Source organism: Hemibagrus wyckioides, linkage group LG02 (genome assembly GCF_019097595.1).
Source record: "Hemibagrus wyckioides isolate EC202008001 linkage group LG02, SWU_Hwy_1.0, whole genome shotgun sequence".
In the NCBI taxonomy this organism is placed as follows: Eukaryota; Metazoa; Chordata; class Actinopteri; order Siluriformes; family Bagridae; genus Hemibagrus; species Hemibagrus wyckioides.
Genome location: NC_080711.1, coordinates 8283974 through 8309788, shown reverse-complemented (window position 1 = coordinate 8309788; position 25815 = coordinate 8283974). Strand labels below are relative to the sequence as shown.

Genomic DNA, 25815 nt, shown 5'->3' with positions numbered 1-25815 from the left:
AGTAGGAGGGTAGAGAGGATGGAAGAAGAAAGGATAAGAGGGAGAAATATGAGAGAGGAATGAGGTCAGAGAAAAGAAATAGGTTTAGCAGATGTATGAAAAAACCAGCTTTTTTTGTGTGTGTGTGTGTGTGTGTGTGTGTAGTTTGTTTGACCTCCTCACCACTGCATGTGGTTGTGGGTTAGGTGGCTGGATGCACAGTGTGTGTGTGTGTGTGTGTGTCTGACTGACTACAGTATTTACAATATGTCTTTGGCACATTTGTGCTGACTGACTACATCTGGAGTTAGCAGCAGTATGACGCAGCAGAAGCTTTGAAAAGATCCTTTATTTCAGCAAAAAGAGACCGAATGTGAGAGAGAGACAAAGAAAGAGAGGCTACACTGATATAGCCACGTCATAACAAGAAAAAAATGAAGAATGGAGCGAAATAGAGATTGCTAAAAGATAAAAAACTTTGTGGTACCTGTCTGCACCCGTGGTCTTGGGTCGGTCCATCTGTCTTCTGAGCTGCTTTTTTACAGATGGAAGGTAAAGAGGAATTGCAGGGGTTATCATTCCAGCGGCCTTCCTAAACACACACACACACACACACACACACACACACACACACAACAAAATAGTTACACAGAATACTTACAAGTTAAAGCCTCTGTTTGCAGTTTATGCCTTTTCATACTTTTGTACAATTTACTGTAAATACCTCTATGCCACGTAGCATTACCAAGCATCACCAAACACATCTGCAGAGTTCTAAATGCATTTCAGGACCCTTAGGACATTTTATAAATGTACTGTTTCATCATGGATTTGGACAAACAAAAAAATCTGGTGTCCCAGAAGTAGCCTTTTACTTTTGAACTACTGAATAAAGTCCTTAACAGAGGCATCTGTTGTGAAATCTTTACTGTTGTCCATTGCAGTAAAGCAGCCAGCTGCCTTCAATGTGTACACACAGCCACTCAACAGCCTTATAAACAAGAACCTAAAGGAACACTTCCATATTTTTCACTCTGTCTAAAGCATATGTAGTATACGCTCACAGAGCACTTTTACTCCTACTCATTCTGAAGAAGTGGAAGTCTTTATTTTTTCACATCTACGTTAAAACACAGTGAAATTACTTTCTTCACATATCCCAGCTTAGGAAGTTGGGGTCAGAAGCTGCGGCAGGGCATTGAATCCTGCCGCTGGACCACCATGAAGATGCTGTTTTCTGTAGTTCACTGAATTTAAACTGTCTGCTTGATTTTATTTAAAAAGCTGAAGTGATCTAAAGAAATTACTATACTGAAAGCTCAATACAACCCTTAGAATGTATTTTTTCTTCCTAATGAATGCTCTTGTCTCACTCAGCATTTTTTCTTAAGCTTGAGAAAATTAAATACACAATAAATGGTAACACTGCCAGTTTTTTTTATTTGTTTTATTTTATAAATGGCAACCTTTTCTTTCATATTTCACAGGCCTTAAGGTTCTGCTGGACAAGATGTTTTGTTGTATAAATTTACATGAATGTGTGCTTGGTATATTCACCAAATAAAATGGACCAGGACCCAGGGTGGGATTGTTTTTTTCTTTCTTCCTTTATTAACATTTCTGTTGTCATTATTTTATGTTGCTCCTTTTTCATGTAAAATAAAAAGAAGGGATTCTGTAATGTTAACCATTATGAGATTCATATGCCCTACAAAGCTCACATCCACCTTAAATCTTCTGATGCAGGGAATGTAGACCAGAATAATCCTTCGACATGTACTGTAGCATCAGAATACCTTATCCAATCCAGGAATTTGGTTAGACTAACAAAAACAGAGTACATGTCCGAGAATATAAACTTCTAATATAGTACTGAATCTAACATCTGGCTTTGTGGCTCACCTCAGACCAGCGCTTGCTCCAGGCTCAGATATTAGTGCACATGATGAACTTTCTTTTAAATCACATATTACCCAAAACAGCTTAAAAAATAGTCTGAAAATGAATTTATTCTCATATATATATATATATATATATATATATATATATATATATATAGCTTCCCTCTTCTTTTATTTTACTTGTCTTACAGTTTAAAACAAGATATCATATGGTTAAAGATTAAAGTAGATTGGGTTTATTACTCATACCTTTTCTACCTTCTTAAGATGACACTCAAGCAAGATGATGAAACTGAGTGAAATACAATCACAGTGCTACTCAAGATTTCTATGAAATGTTCATAAAGATGCATTTCTCTATAAAGCACTTTATAAACTGTTTTGTTACTGTTTCATATTACACATTTATTGAATAAACTGTAAAACCTGGACTCTCTTATTACACTGAGCCATTTCACTATAAACATAGTTATGTATGATTGTAAATGCTCTGTGTAATGTTGTATGTTATTTAGCTTTCACTTTGTTTTCTTGTTTTATGGTTTGTGTTTAGTCTTGTGTTTTATGTTCTTGCAATTAAGACCTGCCTTCAAAGTGCTTTCCATGGTTTATACAAATAAATTAAGAAAATGAGTTAAGATCACCAGACTATTTATTATGCCTTTGGTGGGGGTGCTTGTAAAATGACGCAGTGAAGACACAAATCAAACATTTGCATCAAACAATTTTGGGTTTTTGGATCCTTAAATGTTCAATGTATTTGAACATGTTCTGAGAATGTTTTTGTAATGCTTAGAAATCTTCCTACATGCTGTTGTTACATTTAACACAAACACTTCCATTACACTAGTCTTAATCTTCTGCCCTGATCATTGTGGCGCAACATTTGCAACATAACAGCGCTGTTAAATACTTGATTCTGATTGGTCAGAAGCTGTTGATTAAATTCCTATTAGCAAGACTCAAACAGTGGTTCAGCTATAAGCTTTATATTAATGTTTTCAATCTGGAAATTATTTACACAGGGACTTGTATTTTGGATGCTCTGGATAAACAGAGCATACTTGTTGATATCCTGAAGTTCCTGGAAGGTGATGACTATTTAGCATGTTTTGAATGACTCTAATGTACCACTTTCTGAATGATACTCACAGGACCCCACATGGTGACACAGTCCTCCTGCGTGTTCAGGAAGTTGTTGGGCTCAAATGGGTGCCAGAAGGTGAAGGTAACAGGAGTGTGGTCTGTCCACACAAAATTCATCTGCATCAAGGTATCGTGCAGTCCGATCCACAACTCTTCTACATCTGTCAACCCAAGAAATATAGACTCATTCAATACACCTAAATAATTTGCTAAATCATCATTTTTGTTGGTATGTATGTATGTTTTTGCACCTCTTTTCATGTGCATATTAATAAACTCCAGCTCCGGGAGTGTGTGGATGCTGACTAAGTGGGCGTCCATCTTCTGGCAGCTTTTCTCAGCATAATTCCAGTCCAGCTTTTCTAAGTTCAGCCTGTAGCAGCCAGCCTGAAAGTTCTGCCAGCCGATATCACACTGGTATCCTCCATCATCAGTCCAGGAATCTAAAAAGATACAAACATGGGTGAATATAGACAGAGACATGCAGTAGAAAACTGTCAGGAAAAATGGTCTGTGCATAATAAATGAACAGAAACAAGGCTGGCGCTACAGAAAAGTGTCTGTCGTATCATCTAGAGATAACGATTTTGAATCCTAATTATGCCAAAGTCAAAATTATCTGTGCTTTCAGGCCAATATCAATCTCAAATGTCAATCACAGCTACACTATTCCATCATGGGTGTCTGTGAAGCATGTGATAACATTCACCCCCTCTGTTTGGTTGCTGTCTGATAATAAGGGAGAGCTGCCTAATGGATAGATACGGTCATAAAAAATTAGGGTGAAATTTTTTTTAAGAAATGCATAGAAACACACACCTGTGGTGAACGGGTCAAGGGTGGCATTGGGTCGTTTCTTGCAGATGTAAGGCAGCGCCATGGAGCAGTCTCTGTTCTGCCAGCGCCCTGAGCTCTCGGTGCGGATTACACCACAATTCTGATCGCTCTCATGGTCTGGCTGATCTACAACATACACAAACATTGATTGAGTCAGTTCTTCCTGATCCAGACAATTAACTTTAACCAGGCAGGTTTTCATGCCAGTCCTTTGAAGTCACAGCTTAGAAAATCTCAGTCATTAGCAAATGAATCGCGCCATTGTTCTACTCTAGAGACCTGTATTAGTGTGTTCTAAGGGGTGTGGTTTTGTGGGTGGGGTTTCTCTCACCTGCCTCCCAGTTGAGGTATTTGAGAGGAGCAGAGTCAGACCACTGCCAGCCTCCGTTGAGATCCAGATCATTCAGACCCATCCACAGAGTGGAGCTGTAACCAGTGAGGAAACCTGCAGGAATGTAACACACACGTACAGCAAAAAAATATATTTATATATTTCGTCGCAAACATGTATTGCTTAACATATGACTTTATACATAAACTCTTTTTCATTAAAAGCAAGGGTATTCAACTAAAATGAATGGCTTACAAAGGTCCAGATAATTCTATTCAATAATTCTATACTGGTTCAATTGTGTAACCAGAAAATGAATTCTAGTTTTAACATGAAGTCTATTTTGGTAAAGTTTTCAGGTGGTCACTGATCATGGCAATTGCAGTCCAAAGTCATCTTCAAAGTTTCTAAGTGTAACCATTCACGGCAATCTCATGCATTTCCAAGCTGTCCATGTGATGTCTAACATGGCTGAATGGTGACACCAATTACCTTTTAATGCTTAAGCATTAGGTATTGTCGTGAGTTTATGTTTGTACAGGACCATCCGGACCAGTTTTTTTCCTACAACTATAAGCCTAATCAACTCTACACTACACCATTAGGACACCGATGTCTCACGAGTACTTCACTGTCTGTAATCACCTTGCAGTCCTGCTCCACCCTGTACATTCTGCTACATCTTCTCTACATAATTAGATTATTATAAATGTATATAACTGTAAATTCATAGCTTACCCTAGCTTATCTATCTATCTATCCATCCATCCATCCATCCATCCATCCATCCATCCATCTATCTAAAGGTTTCTGAGATTGTACCATGCCTTCATAATCAATACCCCCCCTCTCCCTCACCATTGATGTAGCTCTGCTCCTCCACCTTGGTGACGCTCAGCAGTTCTGCCCCCTGCTGTTTGCAGCTGGTGCGAGCCTCCTCCCATGAAAGAGTGGCCTGGAAATTAAACTGGTAGCAGTTATCCATCAGAGAGTCTGTGTCCCAGAATGTCTCACAGTCTGCACCTAAAGAGAAAGAGAAAAATAGACAGACAAAACAGACATGTACAAACTGGGCCACACTACTGAAATGCCAGTGTAGTTAGAAACAATAGTTAGAATGAAAGACAGGTTGGATGCATTTCCATTTCATCAGGGCTGTAAAAGTATATTTAATGTTGTCTGAATTTGGATGTCCTTGTGTAAATATTACACTGTACAAAGAGACAGTTCATTTATATCTTACATTTCTGGAATTTGGACCTTATCCATAGCCACTTACTTTATTATTAATTAATTTATCTAATTATATACAACTGAGCAATTGAGAGTTAAGGGCCCTGCTCAGGGGCCCAGAGGAAGCAGTTTACACCCTTCCAATCAGTAGTCCATCACCTTAATCACTCAGCTACCACATCCCCTTTACCAAGTTCCAAATAATGCTTTATGCCACAAAAGGTTTAAAGGTTTTATACTGACAACAAAGCAACACTTCGCTTTGTTTATGTATTTGACATTATTCTGCTATATTTTGTAATTGCATTTACATGTAAATCTATTTAATTTGCTTGACTGCCCTGTAAAAATAATTTTTGTGTTCACTATATTGCATTCAATTTTTTGCATGATTATTGTCCCTATTATTATAATGAAATTAAATAAATGAATATATTAATGCATACAAGGTTCTTTATAGAACCTTTTTACATGCTAAAGAGAAACCCTATAGGGTTCTTTTGATTGAGCCCTTAAAAAAGGTTCTATACAGTATACAACCTTTTTGGGGTTCTAAATATGGAGCACCTCATAGAACCCTTTAATGCTCTATATAGAGTTTACCAAAGTAATAGATGTAGTAAAAAATTGCAGAGCAATACACAAAGATTTCAGAGAAACTTTTTTGTTGTCATTTCAAACAAATGGCATTTAATTTGATTCCAGTTTGAAATGATTTGCCTGGAAATCCAATCTGGCCTCTGCACAGGTCAGAGACGTCTGTTCTGAAGACTTTTCCATAGAAGAGAACTTGTCAACTGTGAAAATCTGAGAAACTGGAGTTTCCTTCCATCAACATCTCCTTAGAGAACACTTTTCTGTACCAAAGATGATTTTTATTCTTTAATAAAAAGCACATCTCTTGAAATCTCTTCATTATTAGCCATGGTTTACGTGAAGCATCTAGCAAATAAGTTCTAGTGAATGAAGTGTGAAGTTGACTTTCTAGTGATTTTTACTATAGAAACAGTGATGCATGAGAGAATGAGAGCATTAATGTAAACTTGTGATTTTTCTTCTTACTGTTATAGCTGTACTTTCTGACCAATCAGATTCGTAATGTAAAATATTTCCAAATTAATATCACATCACAAGCAGAGTGTACTTACTCTTAACAGGGCAGAATCCCCAGCGTTCATCTTTGCCATAGTCGTGTGTTGTGGCGCACCACAGATGGCCGTCCTCTCTCCCCACACTGGTGCAGCTGTGGAACCAGTGACCATCATATAGAAACGGCAGGTAACACGGGTGTCCGTGAGAGTTTCCTTGGATGGTGTAGATTTCTGTAACGAGGGGGAGAAATTAATAATTATATGGCAAAAGAAATCCCAGCATGCATTAGGGCTAATGAATGTTTCTTGTTTTCCAGTCTGTCATCTTGGCCAAATACACGTCAACTGCTTCTGCAACAGCAGCAAGTGGAAATTATTACACACTTTAAGGGTAAACACTGCTAACAGAATACACCAGTAAAGAAATAATGACACTATGAAAGGTTTACAAAGTGCTTTTTTTTTTTTTTTTGCTCTTTCCAAGCAGGACTCATGTCTGTACGTGTCTGCAAAATAGTATTGCGTCATTTCTTTTCACAAGCTGTGCCTCAAATCACATAATATCACCTAATATATTAGTACATCTAACTTTTAAATACATTTGTGTGAGAGAATTTGTACAATTTGTACGAAGACAAGCTCAAAATAAAAAAAACTAACAATTTAAATAAATACAGCCTGTATTTCTGTTTCATATCCCTTATAAAACCATGACCTCAGAAAGATATCTAAGTTATAATACTTGAATCATACTGTAAAGGAGATTTCTGCAGCATGATTGACAGGTAAATAGAGAGGCCTTCTTCTCCTGCTTAGCTGGATGAATCATTTTAATTTCATCTTTCATCTCAGGCTGTCACTCTCTCCATAGTGTTTTCAATGACAAATATTATAAATATTACAAAAAAAAGTGTTGTGCCTGATATACTAGATTAACAAAAATCTATTTATATATTTTCTACTATATTTCCTCAGTTTTCTCAAACTTGGGAAAGGCAGATTAAAGGAATTATTCTGATGTTGTGCTAAAGGTATTTGTGGTTTCCATAACCAATCAGATACACACAATTAGGCTTTATACAAGCATGTTTTTAAAAAAAAAAAATGCAGGCATATGGCCAGCCAAATTATGCAGGTTGAAATGCCTTTGAAGAATTCATGAAATATTTAACAAAAATTTTTATTCATTAAAGCATAAACCTTTTATTTATTAATAAAGCTCAGCAACTGCATTTGAACCTTTGCTACAAGTGAATTTCAAGTAAACAGGTTTTTTCTCAGTACAGGTAAACATGTCAGAATTGTTTGCGGTAAACACACAGACGCTCCAGATGAGCAACACGAATATTAGGCTGGAAAGAAATACATTGCAGTGTTCCTTTTAAAAACCAGGGGCAGACATTACACTTTTCACAGTGCCTTCACACACAGACGAAGGCACACACATGCCTGCAAAATCTACCAGTGACTAAACTAGGTGGCATCTCCTTCTCAGGTTTGAAAACACTCCAATGCATTCCATCCGCCTCACCACGAACCAGACGACAGGAATCTCAGGACAGAACGGAGCAAAGAATTCTGTCTTTCTGTATGTTTTGTGCCAGTTGACAGAAAGCTGAGACATCCAGGGAGAACGGCGCAATGAAACACAGCAGCCCTAAAATTTTGTCCCGTCTGCAATTAAATCACATTGTCATCCCGGGTTCAGCCTCTCATCTCAGCAAGGGCCTTCGGGTGCTTCTGTTATTTTTTCCATTTTATATGCTACACGGCTATAATTTTGACCAAGAGCTGCGATGAAAGATGTAATTCTGAAATAGTCATGGTTGTGATGAAATTGTCCCAAATGACACACTGAAAGCACAGATTTACATCTATTAAAATAACTCAAGCTGTACCACATGTCCATGTATACACAAAGAAGAATTAACAGAGAATGCTGTACTGCAGGACAACTTTGTCCTGATGACACTACTTTCTCATGTTCAAGAGAAATATCTACTTTATCCAAAACTATGTGTATAGATTTCATTTTTTTTCATATGACGCACATGAAATGTTATGGATTAAAAAGCATGAGGCTGTGGAATCAATCACTTTAATTGAATGATAAGGGGGCATGCTGACAGGGCAGACTGGCTTGATTATTTTCCAATTACTGCAGTGTTTTATTCCACTTGTATACTATATGGAAGTGTTGGTCAGGTGTCTACAAACTTTATGCCATTTTGTGTCCAATGGCAATTTGCTAACAATTCAAAATTTAAATAGAGATATTCTATTTTATTTATTAGTATGTAACTGGATTTAATGGTGTGAATTTAAAGTCAGTCGCTGTTATTCACATTATAACAGCTAGATAAAAAACAGTATTTGTATGTTTGTATTTTGCAAAAACAGTATGTGAATATATATGTGCTTCCCTTTTCTTCTGTGATTTCCTCCAGGTATTCTGGTTTCCTTCCCAGTTCAAAGACATGCACTGTAGGCTGACTGGCATCTCTAAATAGTCTATGGTGTGTGTGTGTGTGTGGTGTGATTGTGCCCTACAGTGTGTTAGAAGCCTATTCAGGATATCGCCCATCTTGTGCCCTGAGTCTCCGGGGATAGACTGCAGGTTTCCAGTTACCTTGGAAGCTATAATATAATATAATTTAAATTTATATCCTGAATTTATATATTTCTGTAATGCTGCTTTGTGACAATGTCCACTGTTATAAGAGCCATACAAATAAAATTGAATTGAATAATATAATAAAATACAAAGATTCCAGTGCATTAAATGATCTTAATGAGTCCTTAATAAGACATTAATAAACTATGCAAAATTGTGTATGATAAGGTGTGTGCTATTTAGGCCAAACTGCTATATTGTACTCTATGGGCTATATCTGGTTAGGCACATATAGTGAGAAATATCTAGGCACATCACACATAATGAGAAATTAATAGTGAAATTGTGCACATTGATATTCAGATCTCAAAACAGTTGTGTGAGGGATGAACACGCTGGATTTCTAAAAGCAAAATTAAGTCTTAGTTATCTGTCATCATCAATACACTTCACCCTGAAATTCACCCTGATTTGCATCATTTGCAGATCGTGATCACACTGTTTTCCTTGAAGCATTTAAAACTGAAGATCCTAATAAATTGGACCGGGGATATTCATCTGTCTCCACTGGCTCCAACATTGCTGCTGGCGATGAACTGGATCACGAAATCTAATTATTTTTAAAATGCACATAATGTCTTTTAATTGACTTCTGGGGTTAAAGGCCCAGTGGGGTTTCCACTCAGTAAAAGTGATAAAAAAATAAATGTAGTGTAGGTTGTAGGATGAATATTTTGTGTGGAAAAAAAACTTAAGTAAAAGTTAAAAAGAAATTGAACTTCATTCAAAAATGTTATGTTACAATGAATCATGTATCAGTAGACCTGAACAAAAATTAATGGGTTTTTGAGCCACACACTCTATACTGTTCTGCTGTTTACAAACACAGTGCGTTCTCTTAAATGGCTGCTTCTCTGGTACACAGCCAAACTTGCCTTTGGGTTACAAATCTACCAGCTTGAAATAGATCCTGATCTAAAGAGTACCAGATGTGAGCCAAACCTCCATAAGGACAGCATTCACATTCTCTCTGCCATCAATCATCTTCCGGTCTATAACGGCAGCATCCTCACCACATTCTGCTTCACGTTGTTTTCGTATGTGTTATTTATATCTCGCTAGCACTCCACAGCTCAAATTCTTTAATTCTTTAATTCTTTCGTTAATGTTCCACTTACATCAAATAAACCCACTGAGTCAAGATATCATTTACATGTCAGACAAGACGAGATGAATTTGCTTTCTTAGTCCTGCCTTGGAAGTAAAAAAAAACTACAGTGAAAGTGAGAGAAGCTTAGTAACTCATTTAGCAAACCGCAAGCCACATTTTTAAACATGAGTCATTATACATTTGCCCCAAAACACACTGTTGTTAAGCTACATATCTGGCTGCTGGTAAATAAATTAACAAATGAATCTACATTGTACAACAATGTCGAGCAAGACACAGACAATGAAATCGAAGCTACATTCGTGAATTTTACTGATTCATAAAATTGTGACTGTAAAGCAAGACAGAGATACTGAAACCTCTCTTGTTTAACTGTGACAAATGTAAGCTAGTTTATGTATAAGATTAGCTATTTGGGATTGCAGGAGGATTAGAAAGTCAGACACTGAAATCAGACTTCAGAAATCAGATTTTATAATCAGAATAGTGCCAAAAAAAACAAATAAGCAAGTTTTGAGCTAAGATAACACAATATAAAGCAAATGTGATGATTTAAGCTTGCTAGTTTTTCACAATGTTAACCTGTTGTCACAAATGCTGTTGCTCACTAGCCATAGATATACATAACCGTAAATATATGGCCTTGGCATAAAGCTCTTCACCACCAAGTAAGGTGGTGGTAGATTCATGTTGTGGGGCTGCTTTTTAACACCACGGATTCAAAAACTGGTCAGTGTTGAGGGCAACATGAATTGAGCCAAATACAAGGTTATCCTAGAAACCTTCCCAGTCTGCAAGAGTCTTGACTCACCTTCCTGCAATCCTAAGGATACTGCCAAAATTACTCTGGTGTGTCTCGAACCCAAAACTGACTGTGTTAGAATGGTGCAATCAAAGTCTAGACCTAAATCTGTCTGAGAATCTGTGGCAAGAAGAAAATTGTTGCTCACCAACATTCTCCATCCAATCTGACACAGCTGACAGAGCAGTTTTGGCAAGAAGAATGGGAAACAATATCAGGATCCAGATGTGCAAACACATATCCCAGAAGACTTACAGCCAAAGCAAGATCTACCAAGTACTGACCCAGCAGTATACCTGCGTTGTTGTTTAATTAACCTTTATGTCACAATAAAAAGCACATTCAGATGATAGATATTTTGTGTAAATCAAATGGCTAAAAAATGTGGAAAGGCTCAAGATTATGGAAGGTACTTATTACCCTTTAAGTAAATTAGTCTGATAAGAAAGTGTCATATGTACCCAAGCGAGGGCTGAGCAGGTCTTACCACGGTATGTTTTGGCACAGAGGTCCTGCTCATCACCATAAAGTTTCCACCGCGTGCTTGCAGCTAGTGGTGAGGCCCGAGCAGCGGAGACATTGCGGTCATCTCTGGGTGGGTTCGGATTGGGCAAATAGGTGCTCAGGTCATCCAGAAACTTGCTGCAGCTCCAAGACCACCGGACCAGAGGGGGTTCGCGGTCACACCGGTACACACTGAGTCGAGGCAAGGCACTCGAGGCACTCCCATTTCCCACCTTGACACCCAGGCAGAGAGAAGAGCCTAGGTTAAAGAGGCGATTCCGGGTGACCCACTTCCAGAGTTGAGCATCACCATCACAAGATGTTGTCAGGTAGAGCGCATGGTCTCGTACGGCCAAACAGCCCCGCACCCCCTCATGGAAAAAGGCAAACGTGTCGGAGTCAGACTCATGTGCTGAGAAGGGAGACAGGCAGAGAATGCATTAATTAGTGCACTAAATAGCCAACAGAAAATCATTATCTGGAAAAAGAAAGGCAATCAACAAGCACATTAATGGATACAGCCTCTGTACAATCATTAAAAACTAAAATCTAAAAGTCACTGGGGAAAATCTGATTTGGAAGTCATGATTTATCTAAATTGTTTTATGATGTTTGAGAATTATTGTTCAGTAAAGAAGAAAGTGAGCATGTACAGACAAACCTCAACTGGTTCAAATGCCCATTTCCCCTTTGTTCTGGGTTTAAACGTTTTAGTAATTGTAACTTGATTCACTACAAGTGTTTCCACATGTCACATTCAATCCATGAATTCTAGGTCATCATATTTGTGTGCATGCTTCTGTGTGTGTTTCTTTCAAAAAAGATGTGACCTTTTACAGTGGAAGAGTTTGTGGTCAGCCTGTCCTCATGCTCTTATGCTGTGGAATGTGTCACATTACTGACATTAAAACAAACAGAAACATATCAGTAATAAAATCAACGTTTTCATACTCAACGAGTATGAGACCAAAATGAGTAACCTATATAGTATTCATTCATCAGGGTTCTAAACATTTTATTTAGATCTATTAATGATTCCCTGGATTATACAGTGGTCATGACACATGTCCAAACACATATGCTACTAGGCTTTTTCTTTGTAAAGTTGATTAAATTAGCTAGCTAGATTAGATCACAGTGGACACAGTAGATTGTTACACTTTGTAAATTTTCTTCTGTATAACTTACATATTGTCAAGAACAATATACTGCCTAAGATATTCTCAGAGGGAAGTGGCCACTGAGCTTAGAGTGTCACAGAGTGTCATCAGCAGGTTGTGACAGAGACACAGAGAGACTGGAAGAGTCACAGAAAGGCATAGAAGTGGACGTCCTTGGCCACATCCCATGTTGATGACCACGTCATTGTGAACAGTGCCCTGCGGAACCGGATGATGAATGCCACTCAACTCCAGGCACATTTAAGGGAGGTGAGAGGCACCCAAGTGTCACGTCAGACCATTCAAAACCATTTACATCAGTGTGGTCTGTGTGCTAGACGACCTGCAAGGGTACCTGACCACACCACCAGGCACAGGCGTCGGTCCAGGGAGCATTTACGCTGGACGAGAGACCAGTGGGCCTCACTGCTGTTCTCTGATGAAAGTCAATTCACGTTGAGCAGAAATGATGGCCGCCAACGATGTTGGAGATGTCAAGGAGAGCACTATGCATCAGTCACTGTTGTGGTGGTGTTACAGTCTGGGCAGGTGTGGCTACTCAATACAGAACTGCCCTACATCTTGTGAATGGTACAGTGACAAGCCAATACTACCTGAATAACATCATTAATCCAGTCATTGAGCCCCTGCATGAACAACACAGGCCTAATTTCATCTTCATGGACGACAATGCTCCAGCTCATCGAGGTCGCATCATTAGGGAACGGCTGTTGGAGGCTGGGGTACCTCAAATGGAGTGGCCTGCACTTTCTCCAGACCTGAATCCTATAGAAAACCTATGGGATCAGCTGAGTCGCCGTGTAGAGGCTCGTAACCCTGCACCCCAGAACCTCAATGACCTGAGGGCCGCCCTTCAAGAAGAGTGGAATACCATGCCTCAGCAGACAATAAGTCGACTTGCGAACAGCATGAGACGTCGTTGTCAAGCTGTAATTGATGGTCAAGGGCACATGACAAATTATTGAGACATTGACATTTTTTTTGTTGTGGTATACCCACCACTGTTGTTGGCTTTGGTTTCAATAAATTGTTTGAGATGAGGAAATCACCATTGCATGCTTCTACTTAAATGCCCTACTTTCATGATATAATATCACTGTAGCGTGAACTTTTTACATTTTCCATAAATTTCATCCAAAAGCCAAATATCCTTAACTTTTTGTGAGTAGTGTATATATATATCCACGTCTAGCCAGTATTTGCTGTTACATTGATTCAGCTAGCAATGTACTCCTCATGCTGTGAGGTATGTTTAAGGTAGGAAGCTGCCGTAGTTCATCCTCTTGGTATTTTCACAGAGCACAGTTTGCAGTCTGCTTTAAATAGATTGCCCTAATTAATCATGAAATCCGTCCAGATTGCTGTCATCGCATGCTGTCTGTTTATTAGTGTGATAACATACAAAGGTGTATAAAATATCAAGTCATGTTATGTGATATCAGATGTTTGGTACAGAGCATTTTAGTTTAGCATTTTGCTCTTTTTTATTTATTTTTAGTAATAATAAATGAGCACCATATCAGAACAATACAACCATAAGTATCAGGTACAGTATCAGCAGCAATGCTTTTCTTTAAAATTCTTAATAACATAACTCATACAGTAAGAAGCAAAAGATATTTCATTTGCATAGAAAAGTACATTGAATTTCTTTCCACTAGCGGTGTAAATCTATGATAAGCCAACCAATAACAAGCCATATGGAAGACTACGGAAGAACGATAGCAAAGGAAAGGGAGGCAGTAGTGGAAATTTGAATATCTAGAGCTGCACTGAGAGCAGTGAAAAAAAAGGAATGCTGTGAGCCAACCCCAACAGCCTCTAAAAAAGCGAGTGTATTTTTTCCCCCATCCCTCCACCTCACTTTACTTTTACCCTTTCTTTCTCCTATTTCCTCCTGAGAATGTGACACAAGCAGTACAGAAAATACAAGAAAGCCAACGACAGAACAATAGAAATGTTGGCTGTAGGATGAAGAAGAATAAATAATGCTGATTGAAAGAAAGGCCAAAAAAAGGAAGAAAGAGAGACAGCCAGAGAAGCAACAAAAACACAGCTGTTATTCCAAACTGAGGCCAAGTGAGGAAAAAAAAGATGGAAAGAGCTGCAAAAATAGAGGACGGACTGAGTGAGGGGCACCCAAAACCAAACAGAGGCTCTGTTACTGACCCAAGAGTCTGAAGAAATAGAGAGAGAGAGAGAGAGAGAGAGAGAGAGAGAGGGAGGCAGTGATTAAATAATAGCATTCTACAGAAAATAATAACAATAAAGAAATGTTATTCAGTAGCTAAAGACTGAATACATATCATTAAACTTCATACGGGTCAGAATAATAACTGTTGGAATAGATTCTTGAGTTAAATAGATCAATGTTTTGCTTCAACTTAAACATAAGTCCTGTACTGATCTCAGATTTGGGATAGTGAATGTCGTAGTAAATAAATACAGAGGTCAGTAACTACCATGAATTATTCAGTAGCTACAGTGAAACTAAGAACATTAGACTTTAGCTTCCTGCTGTGTGATTGCTCATATGAATTTGTGATATGCACAATTTGTCCTGGTTGTATGTTTTGTTGCATATTTGGTTTCAGCTGGTAAATTGAGTTGAGTTGTATTGTCGTTAGTAGTTGTGTTGTATAGCTTTCACACTGGCAGTTGAGCCTGAATCAGAGCACCGTTTGCATGAGAAATTGCTATTGTGAAAGCTGTCATGTAGACCATAAAACGCAGCGCAGTATAGAACCTGAGAGTCAAATTATACTCTGGTTTGCATTTGTACAGGAAGTAAACTGTTTTAGCTGATGACGACAATGTTCGTTTCCACAACGTGTGTAGCACGAGTGACAGGGGAATGTTATGGGATACCGAAAAGGTGGCATGCTTTACTGCACATAATAGCACTAAAATAATAGTAATAAAAAAAAACAGTCATGCTGTGTTCTCCAAACATATTTGTGATGATTTTAAAACCCAGACCAATACTGCAAAGGCACCAGAAGCAATCACACTCCAATTCGGACGACCGCAATAGTGTGGAAACACCCTTATACCACAGCGCTGCTGAATGTTTGATTAACCAGATCAGACAGATTTTCTGGCTTTGTGGCGAGATATGATGTGTGCAAAATATGAAGTGTAATTGATACAGAGAGCTTTCTGTAATAAAGTGTTTATTTAATATTTAGAAAGGAGTCAATAGTGTCAAGGGAACCGTTTAAAGCTGCTCTAACGGAAGTGATAACTGGAATAAACCTCTTTCCAGGAGGTTCCACAACAATAAATAGAAAGGAATAAAACTGTGTTATGTGAAAATATGTCGAATATAATAATAATAATAAATAATTGCATTGGTATAAGAGAAGTAAAAGGAAGACGATGCGTACCGTTATCAGTAACTCTGCTTCATGTTGGTGATTATTTTCCCATAATCTCACTTACTTTATAGTTTTGTTTTAAAACATTGCCCCAAAAATACAGTTATAGTATATAATTAACATGTAGTAAATAAGATATTATAACTAACATAAAGCAATGTAATATCATAATATCAGAAATGGATGTGTTTTCCCGTGTTAATATGGACACATGGCTGAACATATCAACATCTTCACATACTAATCGGCAACATGACAATATAATATTGATATTGCGACAAGTCATAATTCTGTAAATATTTCAGGTATTGTTAGTGTTTTATAACATTACTCAATTATTTTAAACATACATTAATTTTTAATTCTCTACCATCTTAAAAAAAAATTTTTGTAGCCATTTCACAAAAGATATTACTCCAGATATTTGCAATCACAGAATTCAATCGAACGCTGAGATATTTTGAGATATTTGTTTCTGCACAGCCTTTTTATCCCCAGCAATCACCAAAAACAGTGAAACCCTGGATGGACTGATTACTAAAGCCACAACATTGTGTCTGTCTTTAAAATGGTCTTTGTTAGCAAACCAGGTGTATGGCATCATGCAAAAAAAAAAGAAAAAAATAATAAAACTAATAATATTTTTTGCCTCACCACCCACCCGTACCTTCAACACACTTCAACATAACGAGCTACACCCACAACTGCTGATGATGATTATTGTAGAACTGTAAAACTCTAAACACCCACAAAGTGGAAACAGAGGCTGAGTGATGAGGATCGCCAAAACGTCAACCCACAGCATGCTACTAATATCTCCAGCCTTGTTCTGTGTATAAATCGTCTAGTCAGATCGTGGTCTGCACAACGTAAAACGCACAATGGCCTGAGTGAACCACCAGCTGCTGTGAATGCATGACTGATGTGTGTGTTACCAAAATGTGGGGTCACACTGTTCATCTCTGTATGTGGATACTAATCAGATAAATTTAGTGGCCTCTTCTTCTCCTTCTGCATTGTTCCAGTTGTTGACTTTGAGTAAAAGCCAGTATCTAATCATTACACTGCTGTAAATGTGGTCTAACTAGGACAAAGTACTGGCAGTAGCAAGCCCCTGGAAAATCCTGCACTCCTTTACAAACTTAAAAGTAGGAGGGACAAAAGCACAGCAAATGGGAAAAGATGTACTTTTTCTTACTAGGAAGATTAGTAATGACTCTAAAGACATAATGAGCTCATTCTGTTTGCTTTTTGTCCTACTGAGCTTAATGCTCTTCTACTCGACATTGAAGTTGTCATGTGACATAAGAGATCAACGTGACACTTAACAGTGTGACACTGAGATGGACTTCTTATTCATAAAGGGAAGCCTTACAAACACTATTGCAGGCTCGTAAAGTTCAAAGGATTTCTTTATATTGACACTCGGCAATTACACACAGATGGATGAAGGGCGCAGTCCTTTTATTTTGTGATTCGCTTCAAAACTTCCTAATTCCTTCATGCTGACTCAAGGTTGTTCCTACATGGTTCAGATAAAACTGCCATTCCTAAAGAAATGGAAATGATTATGCGATTAAATCACTGCACAAAAATCTACAGATGTTTTCTCATTGAGAGGATGATTGTCTCGAGGCCAGCGTGCATGAAACACAACAGTGACGTTACACATTTATACATATTTAAGACACAACTTTAGGAATGCATTGCAACAATCAACTACACACAATCCTGGCTTTATTATTAGCTCATAGTAGATGAGATTAACTGATACCATATCATCGTTAAATTCTAAACCTGATCGGTCATAAGCTGTTTTTCATTTTCAAATACATTTTTACATTTTTAATATCAGAAGATCTGACAATAGTTCCTGCTGCATGGAAAATCAAGGTTTTATTTATTTTTATTAATGCATTTGCTCAAATACTCTCTGTTTTTTTTTAGAAGAAGAACCTAAACAGAGGCTTGTGTGGTGGCTGCTCTACATAAAGCGAATCAAAAATTGTTGAACTCTTTAGTCAAAAATCTTTTAGATTTGTGACATGGGACAATCCTCAGGATGGATGAGTTCGGGGTTTCTCAGCAACATGAAGTGCCTTTTTGTCTTACTAACTTCCAAGAGAGAAAAAAGAGAAGCTGCTGACAATCGCACTTTAGGCAATACTAGAAACTTTAAGCAATTTTCCATGCTATTATTAGCACATTATGTATTTTGTGATGGTGGCAGTAACACCGCATCACATCTGGCCTCATCACACCACCATTATTTTGCTATTACATTGATTATTTTTTACCCTTCTTTTTTCTTCATTTTAAGTAAACTTACAGCTTTTATCTATAAGATAAAGGATTATGCAAATTAAACAGTTAAAACTAAGTGACATGACACTAATATCACAAACATTAAGTATTCTGCACAGGCATCATTAGCTAATTGACACCATTGTTCGATAAACATGCTTTTATCCACTTTTTATTCAAATAACCACCTTTCATTGCTGCTTTCCTTGTTATAGGCATATAACATTGTATATTTTTAGATAGATAGATAGATAGATAGATAGATAGATAGATAGATAGATAGATAGATAGATAGATAGATAGATAGATAGATAGATAGATAGATAGATAGATAGACGGACGGACAGAGAGATCAGAGCACTACATCTTAACCCCTTACAATCACAGCTTTTTATTCAGGTATTAGTCCTAATATTATTTAGCAGTATAATTAATAGAAAAAGCGAGTAATACAAGAATGAAGAATGTATTTTTGGGCCCGTCGACAAATCTATGGAGTTTTAAAGGCTTTAACTTAGGTATTTTAAAGACACTCCTTGAACCATAAGGGCCCCTTGTAACAGTTACAGGTTTTACACTCTTGCTGCCACGTAAACCCCCTACAGGTCAGAATGCTGATTGAAAGTTAGTGACCCAAGACCCAGTGAGCCTGGTGGGATGACCATATGACTGTCCTCAGAGGGATTGGTTACACAATGCTGCTGTTGGCTTCAATGGCGCCTATGTGTGGGCGAAACTACAGCCGGTGTGAAGTCTCTGGTTTGGAGAAAAACTGTCCATTCGTCCTCATTTCGTCGTAAACAGAAGTCAGAATGTGATAACATTTAAACTTGGATTCAGAGTGGAACATTTAAAGATCGAGTGAAAACTCACCCGCAGGAGGTGTTTAGATTGTTATCCATGTTCTAGTTGTACAGCCCACAACTGTTAAGACTGTTTTCTGGCTTTTCCTTCGTTCTCTAGACATAACACAACCTTTATCATGGTTCACAGACAAACTGGTATGATTTTACACAGAGCTGGCTGCTTTGCTGAACAAAACATTGTTAAAATACTTTGTTTTTAAAGACCTTAATTTGCAATTACTGCACCTCTGAGAAATCAGATCACTAGAAATCAGTATGCTGAACTCATGAAGGATGTAGAAAATGAGTGCAAACAATTCTATAATGTTTCCTAACTAATTTATTTCAGATATTAACCTGTCCATTGCATCTTTGGTCCTTTCCAGTATGACATCAACTGAGAAACGATTGCAAGTGGGACTGACTGTACTTGTACATTCACCTTATCATATTTGACTAGGTCATTGTTCAGACAAGCAGCTCAAATCAAACATTTTTGTTTATTTGATCTGATTTGAACATGAAAGATTATCTTCTTACCAAAGAATTTTTGGATCAGATTCAAGCCACATTTGTGCCTGGTCTTAAATAGGATTAAGAGCAGATTTCAAGACATGAGATTTGGTTAGACTGATCAAATTAAATTTCATCTGAATTTGCTTCCCAAAATTTCTGACATCAGAAATTTTGTGACAAGAATTGCATATACTTTAAAAAATCAGCATGAGCATGCCTCAACTTATCACAACGAAATGGTGACCAGTCTTTTTTCAAAGCTTTCTGTTCCAAATACTCTGTTTTTGACCCATAATGATCTCCATTGTTGTTATCTGTGATATCCATGTCGGTATTTAACTGAGTAGCTCTTTTTTTTTTTCCTTATTATAATGGACAGTTGAGCAAATGCGAATAGAAAATTACATTTTGTCCCTAGCGATTTGCAATTCAGACACTTCAAATTAAATTAAAAAAAAAAAAAAATCATATTTGACCACAACAAACACATTTACCTTTATATTATTAGTGTGGCCTTTATCTGTAATTTTTGCTAAAACAATAAGTTCTATAAGTTAACAAACACTTCCATATCCCTTTAAGTATTTCTTCTGTGTTTCTGGCTCCTTTACTACACATGCCATGGCAGTATTTTACAGTCTGTGTAAGCAAGAGGTCCTGAAGTCTAAAATCCTGAAGTCAATCCCTTACAGATACACTATATGGCAAAAACTGTGTGTTCACCGGTATGTGACACCTAGTAAATGAACCTCTAAGTTCACCAAGAAGAACTAAGAATAGGGGAAAATGAAGTCATCAATTTGCCTCAATTCTCTCTTGACTATTTCTGCAACAGTGCAGAAAATATTGGAATCAGGCTTGTAGGCTTAACTGAAAAATGACCGTAATACCAAATATCTCTGATGAACAATAAACACTTTTGGAAAGGGACGGTCAAATTTCTGTAAAATTGCATTTGAATTTAAATTGCATTAAATATTAATGAGGGCTGTAGACTGCCTAGATGAAAAACCTGCATGAAAGTGCTGAATAAAACTGAATATTTTGATAACTACTGGGTAGTTATGAGCCGGGAATGAGCCGAACAAACATTTGTAAAATATGTGTGAAAACCAGCAGCTCAGTGTAGGAGTGTAAACTCTGTCTTTCATTACTATGGTCTTCCCATGTTGAGCTTCAGACCTACCAGCTGAAAGTTTTATTATGACAGATGTGTGGGGTTGGGGGGGGGGGGTGCAGGGAACTAAGTATTGTGAGACAGAAAGAAAGAACAAAAAAAGGAGAAGCATTGAGGGAGAGAGGGTAGAGAAATAGTCATGGTTTTATATAAATGAACATTTTGTTCTGTAAACACCAAACACAGGAAATTCCGGCTGCTGTTTGTTTCTCCAGTGAACAAGTGCTGATCAAGGATCAGTTCTGACCGTAATGCACGTGTGAGGCAAAAGGGTGAATGCGATCACTGATGTGGGCAGCTTCTGGATGAGACCATGTCCCTGGGTCACTGTTTCCACTGACCAAAAGTTCAAAACATGCAACTACAACAACAGCTCTTAGTATCCAAAGACTCTTGCTCATAAGGCTTGTAACCTGGGCCTGACGCTTGTGCCAATTTCTGATATTACACTGAAGTCATTTGTAAATTGTTTTTGGAAGGAAACAGTGTGTCAAACCAATGATGTCATCTTACATTATGTAAACTCCTATCAATATTAGCCCAAGATAATGCTTTAGATGAAAATATGGCTTACAATGTCTTATAATCTTTACTCAAACCGCTTCCTCAGTGGTTCTTTGCCTAGTTAAGGGTTTGTGGCTTCCTAAAGACGGTCTGCTCAGACCTTTCTCTCACTGCGAAACAATCTTGCCATATGGTTCTACAAAGAACCTTTAAGGTTTCCTTGAGAGGTATGAACATATTCAGAGTGTGCAATGTATGTAAAACAAGTGAGCACTGACTGACCAGATATGTCCATGGAAGTCCTTTTTGACCTGACATAAACTGGTCCATAAATTGGTCTGTTGTTATTGATTAATTTTTAAGGACAGCCTGATGCACAGTGAACTAGTTGTCAAAGCTATGTGCTCTGCTTTGTTTTGTTTGGTTTGACTCCATTAAATCTATAAGTCCTGTCCCCAATATCTGCCAAAGATGTGTTTTTTATGACTTTGTGCTCGCTGCACTTTCAGAAAAAAAGAAAAACCTTCCTTCCACGTTTTCCCCAACTTTTCCTTAAACGATTCTTCACAGACACTTTAAAAAGCTCCCCCACAGAGACCAGTTGGGAGCATTTGGTGTTTAACTGCTTCTGGTATATCTCACAGAGATAACTAAACTCTAAAAGTAAAACTTTCAGAAACAGAAAACTGAACAATTATTTGCTGTTTTAATCTGCTTTTTAAAAAGGGATTTGGGAATAGCAAGTTGTGTTTCAAACTGTGTTTCAAACGCAACAACCCAGATCCTTGAGAGACTGGTAGCCATCACAGACAACCGGAAGTTTAAGTCACAGCTGCAGCAAGAAGAAAAAAAGGTGCACGCGCTTAGTAAATGATGCTTTTAACACTGGGAACAAACACCGACAGCAGTGTGTGTGTGTGTGTGTGTGTGTGTGTTTCTGTCTAGCCTAAACTAAACTAGGGCTGAGTCCTACAAACATACCCAATTATTTTGGAAGAAGTCAGTAGTTGGAGTCACAGTATGAGGTGTCGGATGCAGTTTAAACCCTAAAAAGCGAGAAGTCCCCTCCCCCTATATCCCCCTTCCTGCCACATCTGGTTCCACTCAAACTTTTGGACTTTTTGTGGCATTCCTTTGCATCGGTAAAGCCAGATACAAGTTTTCTCCACTGTCTATAAAGCTTAAAGCGGCTAATACACATCACAGTATGTAGTGCATGTCCATGTCCTGTGGTTATTGAAGGGGGAAAAAAACATCTCATGCGCGCTTGCTGATTTCTTTAAAACAAAAGCTTCTCACCTGTGAGGGCAATTTTCGGTTCCAGGCATAAAAGCAATAAATATAAAGTGCATCTGCAAATGTGGAGCACATCCCTCCGTGCGCTTTTCGTCTTCTCCTGATCATGCATGCCCGCTGTTCTCGCGGAAAAAATGAGAAAGTAAGAGAAGTTTCCTCCCGCAGAGCCGGAGAAGTGGACCGAGATGGTGTGCGTGTGCGTGTGTGTGTGTTGGGGTTGGAGTGCAGTTTCTGCTGGGGCTGAATGAGGCTGAACCGCTGTGTCGCTTTCGTGGTTGCCAGATTGCTACAGAATTCATAAAATATGCACCGTCCCAGTTACTCTCGAAAGCAGGTCACAGTTTAACTGTAAGGCGTGTTATCGTCTTATGATCCTAACACGTTACACGTAATCATTCATGCATTAATTAATTAATTCATCAACAGTACTTTATCGTAGTCTGGGGCGCAAAGCACGAGAATTCACAGTCCATCGCGGAGCACCATGCACACACACTATCACACGTTCAGACACACCTACGGCCAGTTTAGAGTAGATAACCAGTCTACCTGCAGTGGGAGGTAGAACCCGGAGGAAAGCCTCTCAAACATAAAAAGAACGTGGGACAAAACACCACGCGACAGTTACCCACGCGTGGGGTCGATTTTGGGACCCTGGAGCTGGACTGAGGAATAAACAAAAAAAGTGATTTTGCGTTACACAGTGGCTTACTGCACGATGGAGATGGAGATTATGTGTACATTGGACCATGCATTATTTACACTGTTTCCATTTCCAAACAATCATTATTTCCAGCCATAGTCATTTTTTAGACCTTACACATACAGATCACAAAATGTACATAAACTAAAAAAAAAATAAAACAGCAACGATATAACCTTACTCAATACGCAAGCGTCAGTGTTTAGACACACTCATACAGCCTATAACAACATCTGTCCAAGGGCATTTCATTAGACGTACTGTTTTGTGTTAATCTGTAAAGTAGTATTTATTACTTAATGTAATCAGTATGAAATGCATTTATGCAGCGTGAGCAATTACGAGCAAAATGTTATTTTATTTAAGTGAAATTAAATTCCATCCGTCCATTTTCTATACCTGCTTTATTTCCAATTAGGGTCACAGGGATCTGCTGGAGGCTATCCCAGCACACAATGAGCGAAAGGCAGATGTACACCCTGGAGAGGTCGCCAGTCCATCACAGGGCCACATATAGACAGACAACCACACACACTCACGCATATGGGCAATTTAGAATCACCAATCAACCTAATGTACATGTTTTTGGGCTGTAGGAGGAAACCGGAGTACGCAGGCTCGGGGAGAACATGCAAACTGCACTGCCTGTTCGAACCCGGGACGCGAACCCAGGATCTTCTTGCTGTAAGGCAACAGTGCTAGTCACCGCGCTACCCGAAATTAAACTCTAATCATTAGAGTTTATTTTCGGGTAGCACGGTGACTTGGTGACCCTATAGGGTTATACCCTAATGTATATAGTGTATTAATCAACATCACACCTTACTTTTTTTCCATGCACTTCAGAAAAAAATGCATATCTAGAGCCATGCTGTCCACAAATTTTCCACCTCCTTGAGGAAAATAAAATTACCTTAGGAGAATGTGAACAGAAAAGTGCAATAGCCCCTTTAATGCAATGAAATATGTATGTTTGCTTTAAGGATCTCAAAAATCTTGTTAGAATTAAGAAGTGTATCCATCCATCCATCCATCCATTTTCTGTACAGGGTGTTCAGAGGGAGTCTGCAACCTATCGCAGGGAATTTGGTGCACAAGACGGAGAGCCAAGCTATCACACACACACACACACACACACACACTATCACACACAACGGACAATTTAGAGATGCCAATCAGCCATTAAAACATGTTTTAGACTGGTGGAGGAAACTAGAGTACGTGGAGAAAACACCCTAGGGCACGATACCAACATGCAACACAGTGCAGAAGCCTGGAATCAACCCCTAAACCCCAGAGGTGAGAGGAAATTATACGAATCACTAATACGCCCGTTCCCCGTGAAAAGTGTATCCACTGAATATATCTTGTGGATGTGGATTCTAAAGACTTTCAACAGAAAGACATAAACATCAATCTGGCAACATCGCACACTCTCGGGTAACCTCCACGCGCGCGCGCCCGAGCTGAGTGAGGCACGCATTTAGAGAAACAAGCCCAGCAACCGGGATATAGTTTTAAATCATAAAAAGTGTATGAAAAGCTTAAAGCAACCTACTCATTACGTTACCGAGTGGTGTCTCAAATATAAATACGACGTTCGGAATATTTTCTCTTTATTTTGCCCGTGTGCAGCAGAATGATGGGCTAGATGACTCATTTTTAATGATTCGACTCTTTAGAAGCAAAAGTGAACCGAGCTCGATTCTCAACTTACAGCGCCGGCCAGAAACAATGCAAAATTGCACATGACTTTTGATAAGGAATTAGTGTCTGACTGAATCGTATTGCATTTTCACGAGCCAAAATACTAGGACCTGCTTGACTGAGAGATGAAGCAGATCTGCTCTGAGTCTGGAAAGCTGTACTCCATTCCCAACACAGCAGCTGCAGGCTTCATTATAGCCGACACTGCCCACGTCACCAACACAGAGTGAACACAGCCGAGGCAAAGTACAGAGGAAAAAAATCAGCAAACACGTTTATCTAAGAACCAGAGCAACAGACAACCACAAAAAAACACAAATAAGCATGCGTTTGGGATTTTTAAAGAATTCCACAACCAAAATCACGCGCATGCGCAATCAGACCCTTTGGTGTATTATTCTATTTTCCCCAATGTATTAATAGAATTTGACTAATATTGCAAACCTTAATACATATATAACCGTATATACACATATCTCACACCGACCTGTATTTTGCCATCTAAAGCTCAAAGTCGTGTTCTACATTAAATTAAAGGTTTAAAAGCAATTATAGGTCCTTGGTTTTATATGAACGTCTTAAATGTTAGACCTGGT

General features: G+C 38.3%; 1 protein-coding gene across 1 annotated transcript in view; it reads right to left on the bottom strand.

The window, feature by feature from the left end:
- mrc2 (mannose receptor, C type 2) overlaps positions 1-23036 on the bottom strand; it is a 41493-nt gene extending 18457 nt beyond the window's left edge. The window contains exons 1-9 of the mRNA XM_058411824.1: positions 22813-23036; positions 11593-12021; positions 6576-6749; positions 5053-5217; positions 4195-4308; positions 3846-3989; positions 3278-3469; positions 3033-3187; positions 467-571 (exon numbers count right to left, since the gene is read on the bottom strand). Of these exons, the coding sequence (XP_058267807.1) occupies positions 467-571; positions 3033-3187; positions 3278-3469; positions 3846-3989; positions 4195-4308; positions 5053-5217; positions 6576-6749; positions 11593-12021; positions 22813-22921 (1587 nt within the window). The 5' untranslated portion in view covers positions 22922-23036. The remainder of the gene's footprint in view (positions 1-466; positions 572-3032; positions 3188-3277; positions 3470-3845; positions 3990-4194; positions 4309-5052; positions 5218-6575; positions 6750-11592; positions 12022-22812) is intronic.
- Between the last annotated feature and the right edge of the window lie 2779 nt (positions 23037-25815).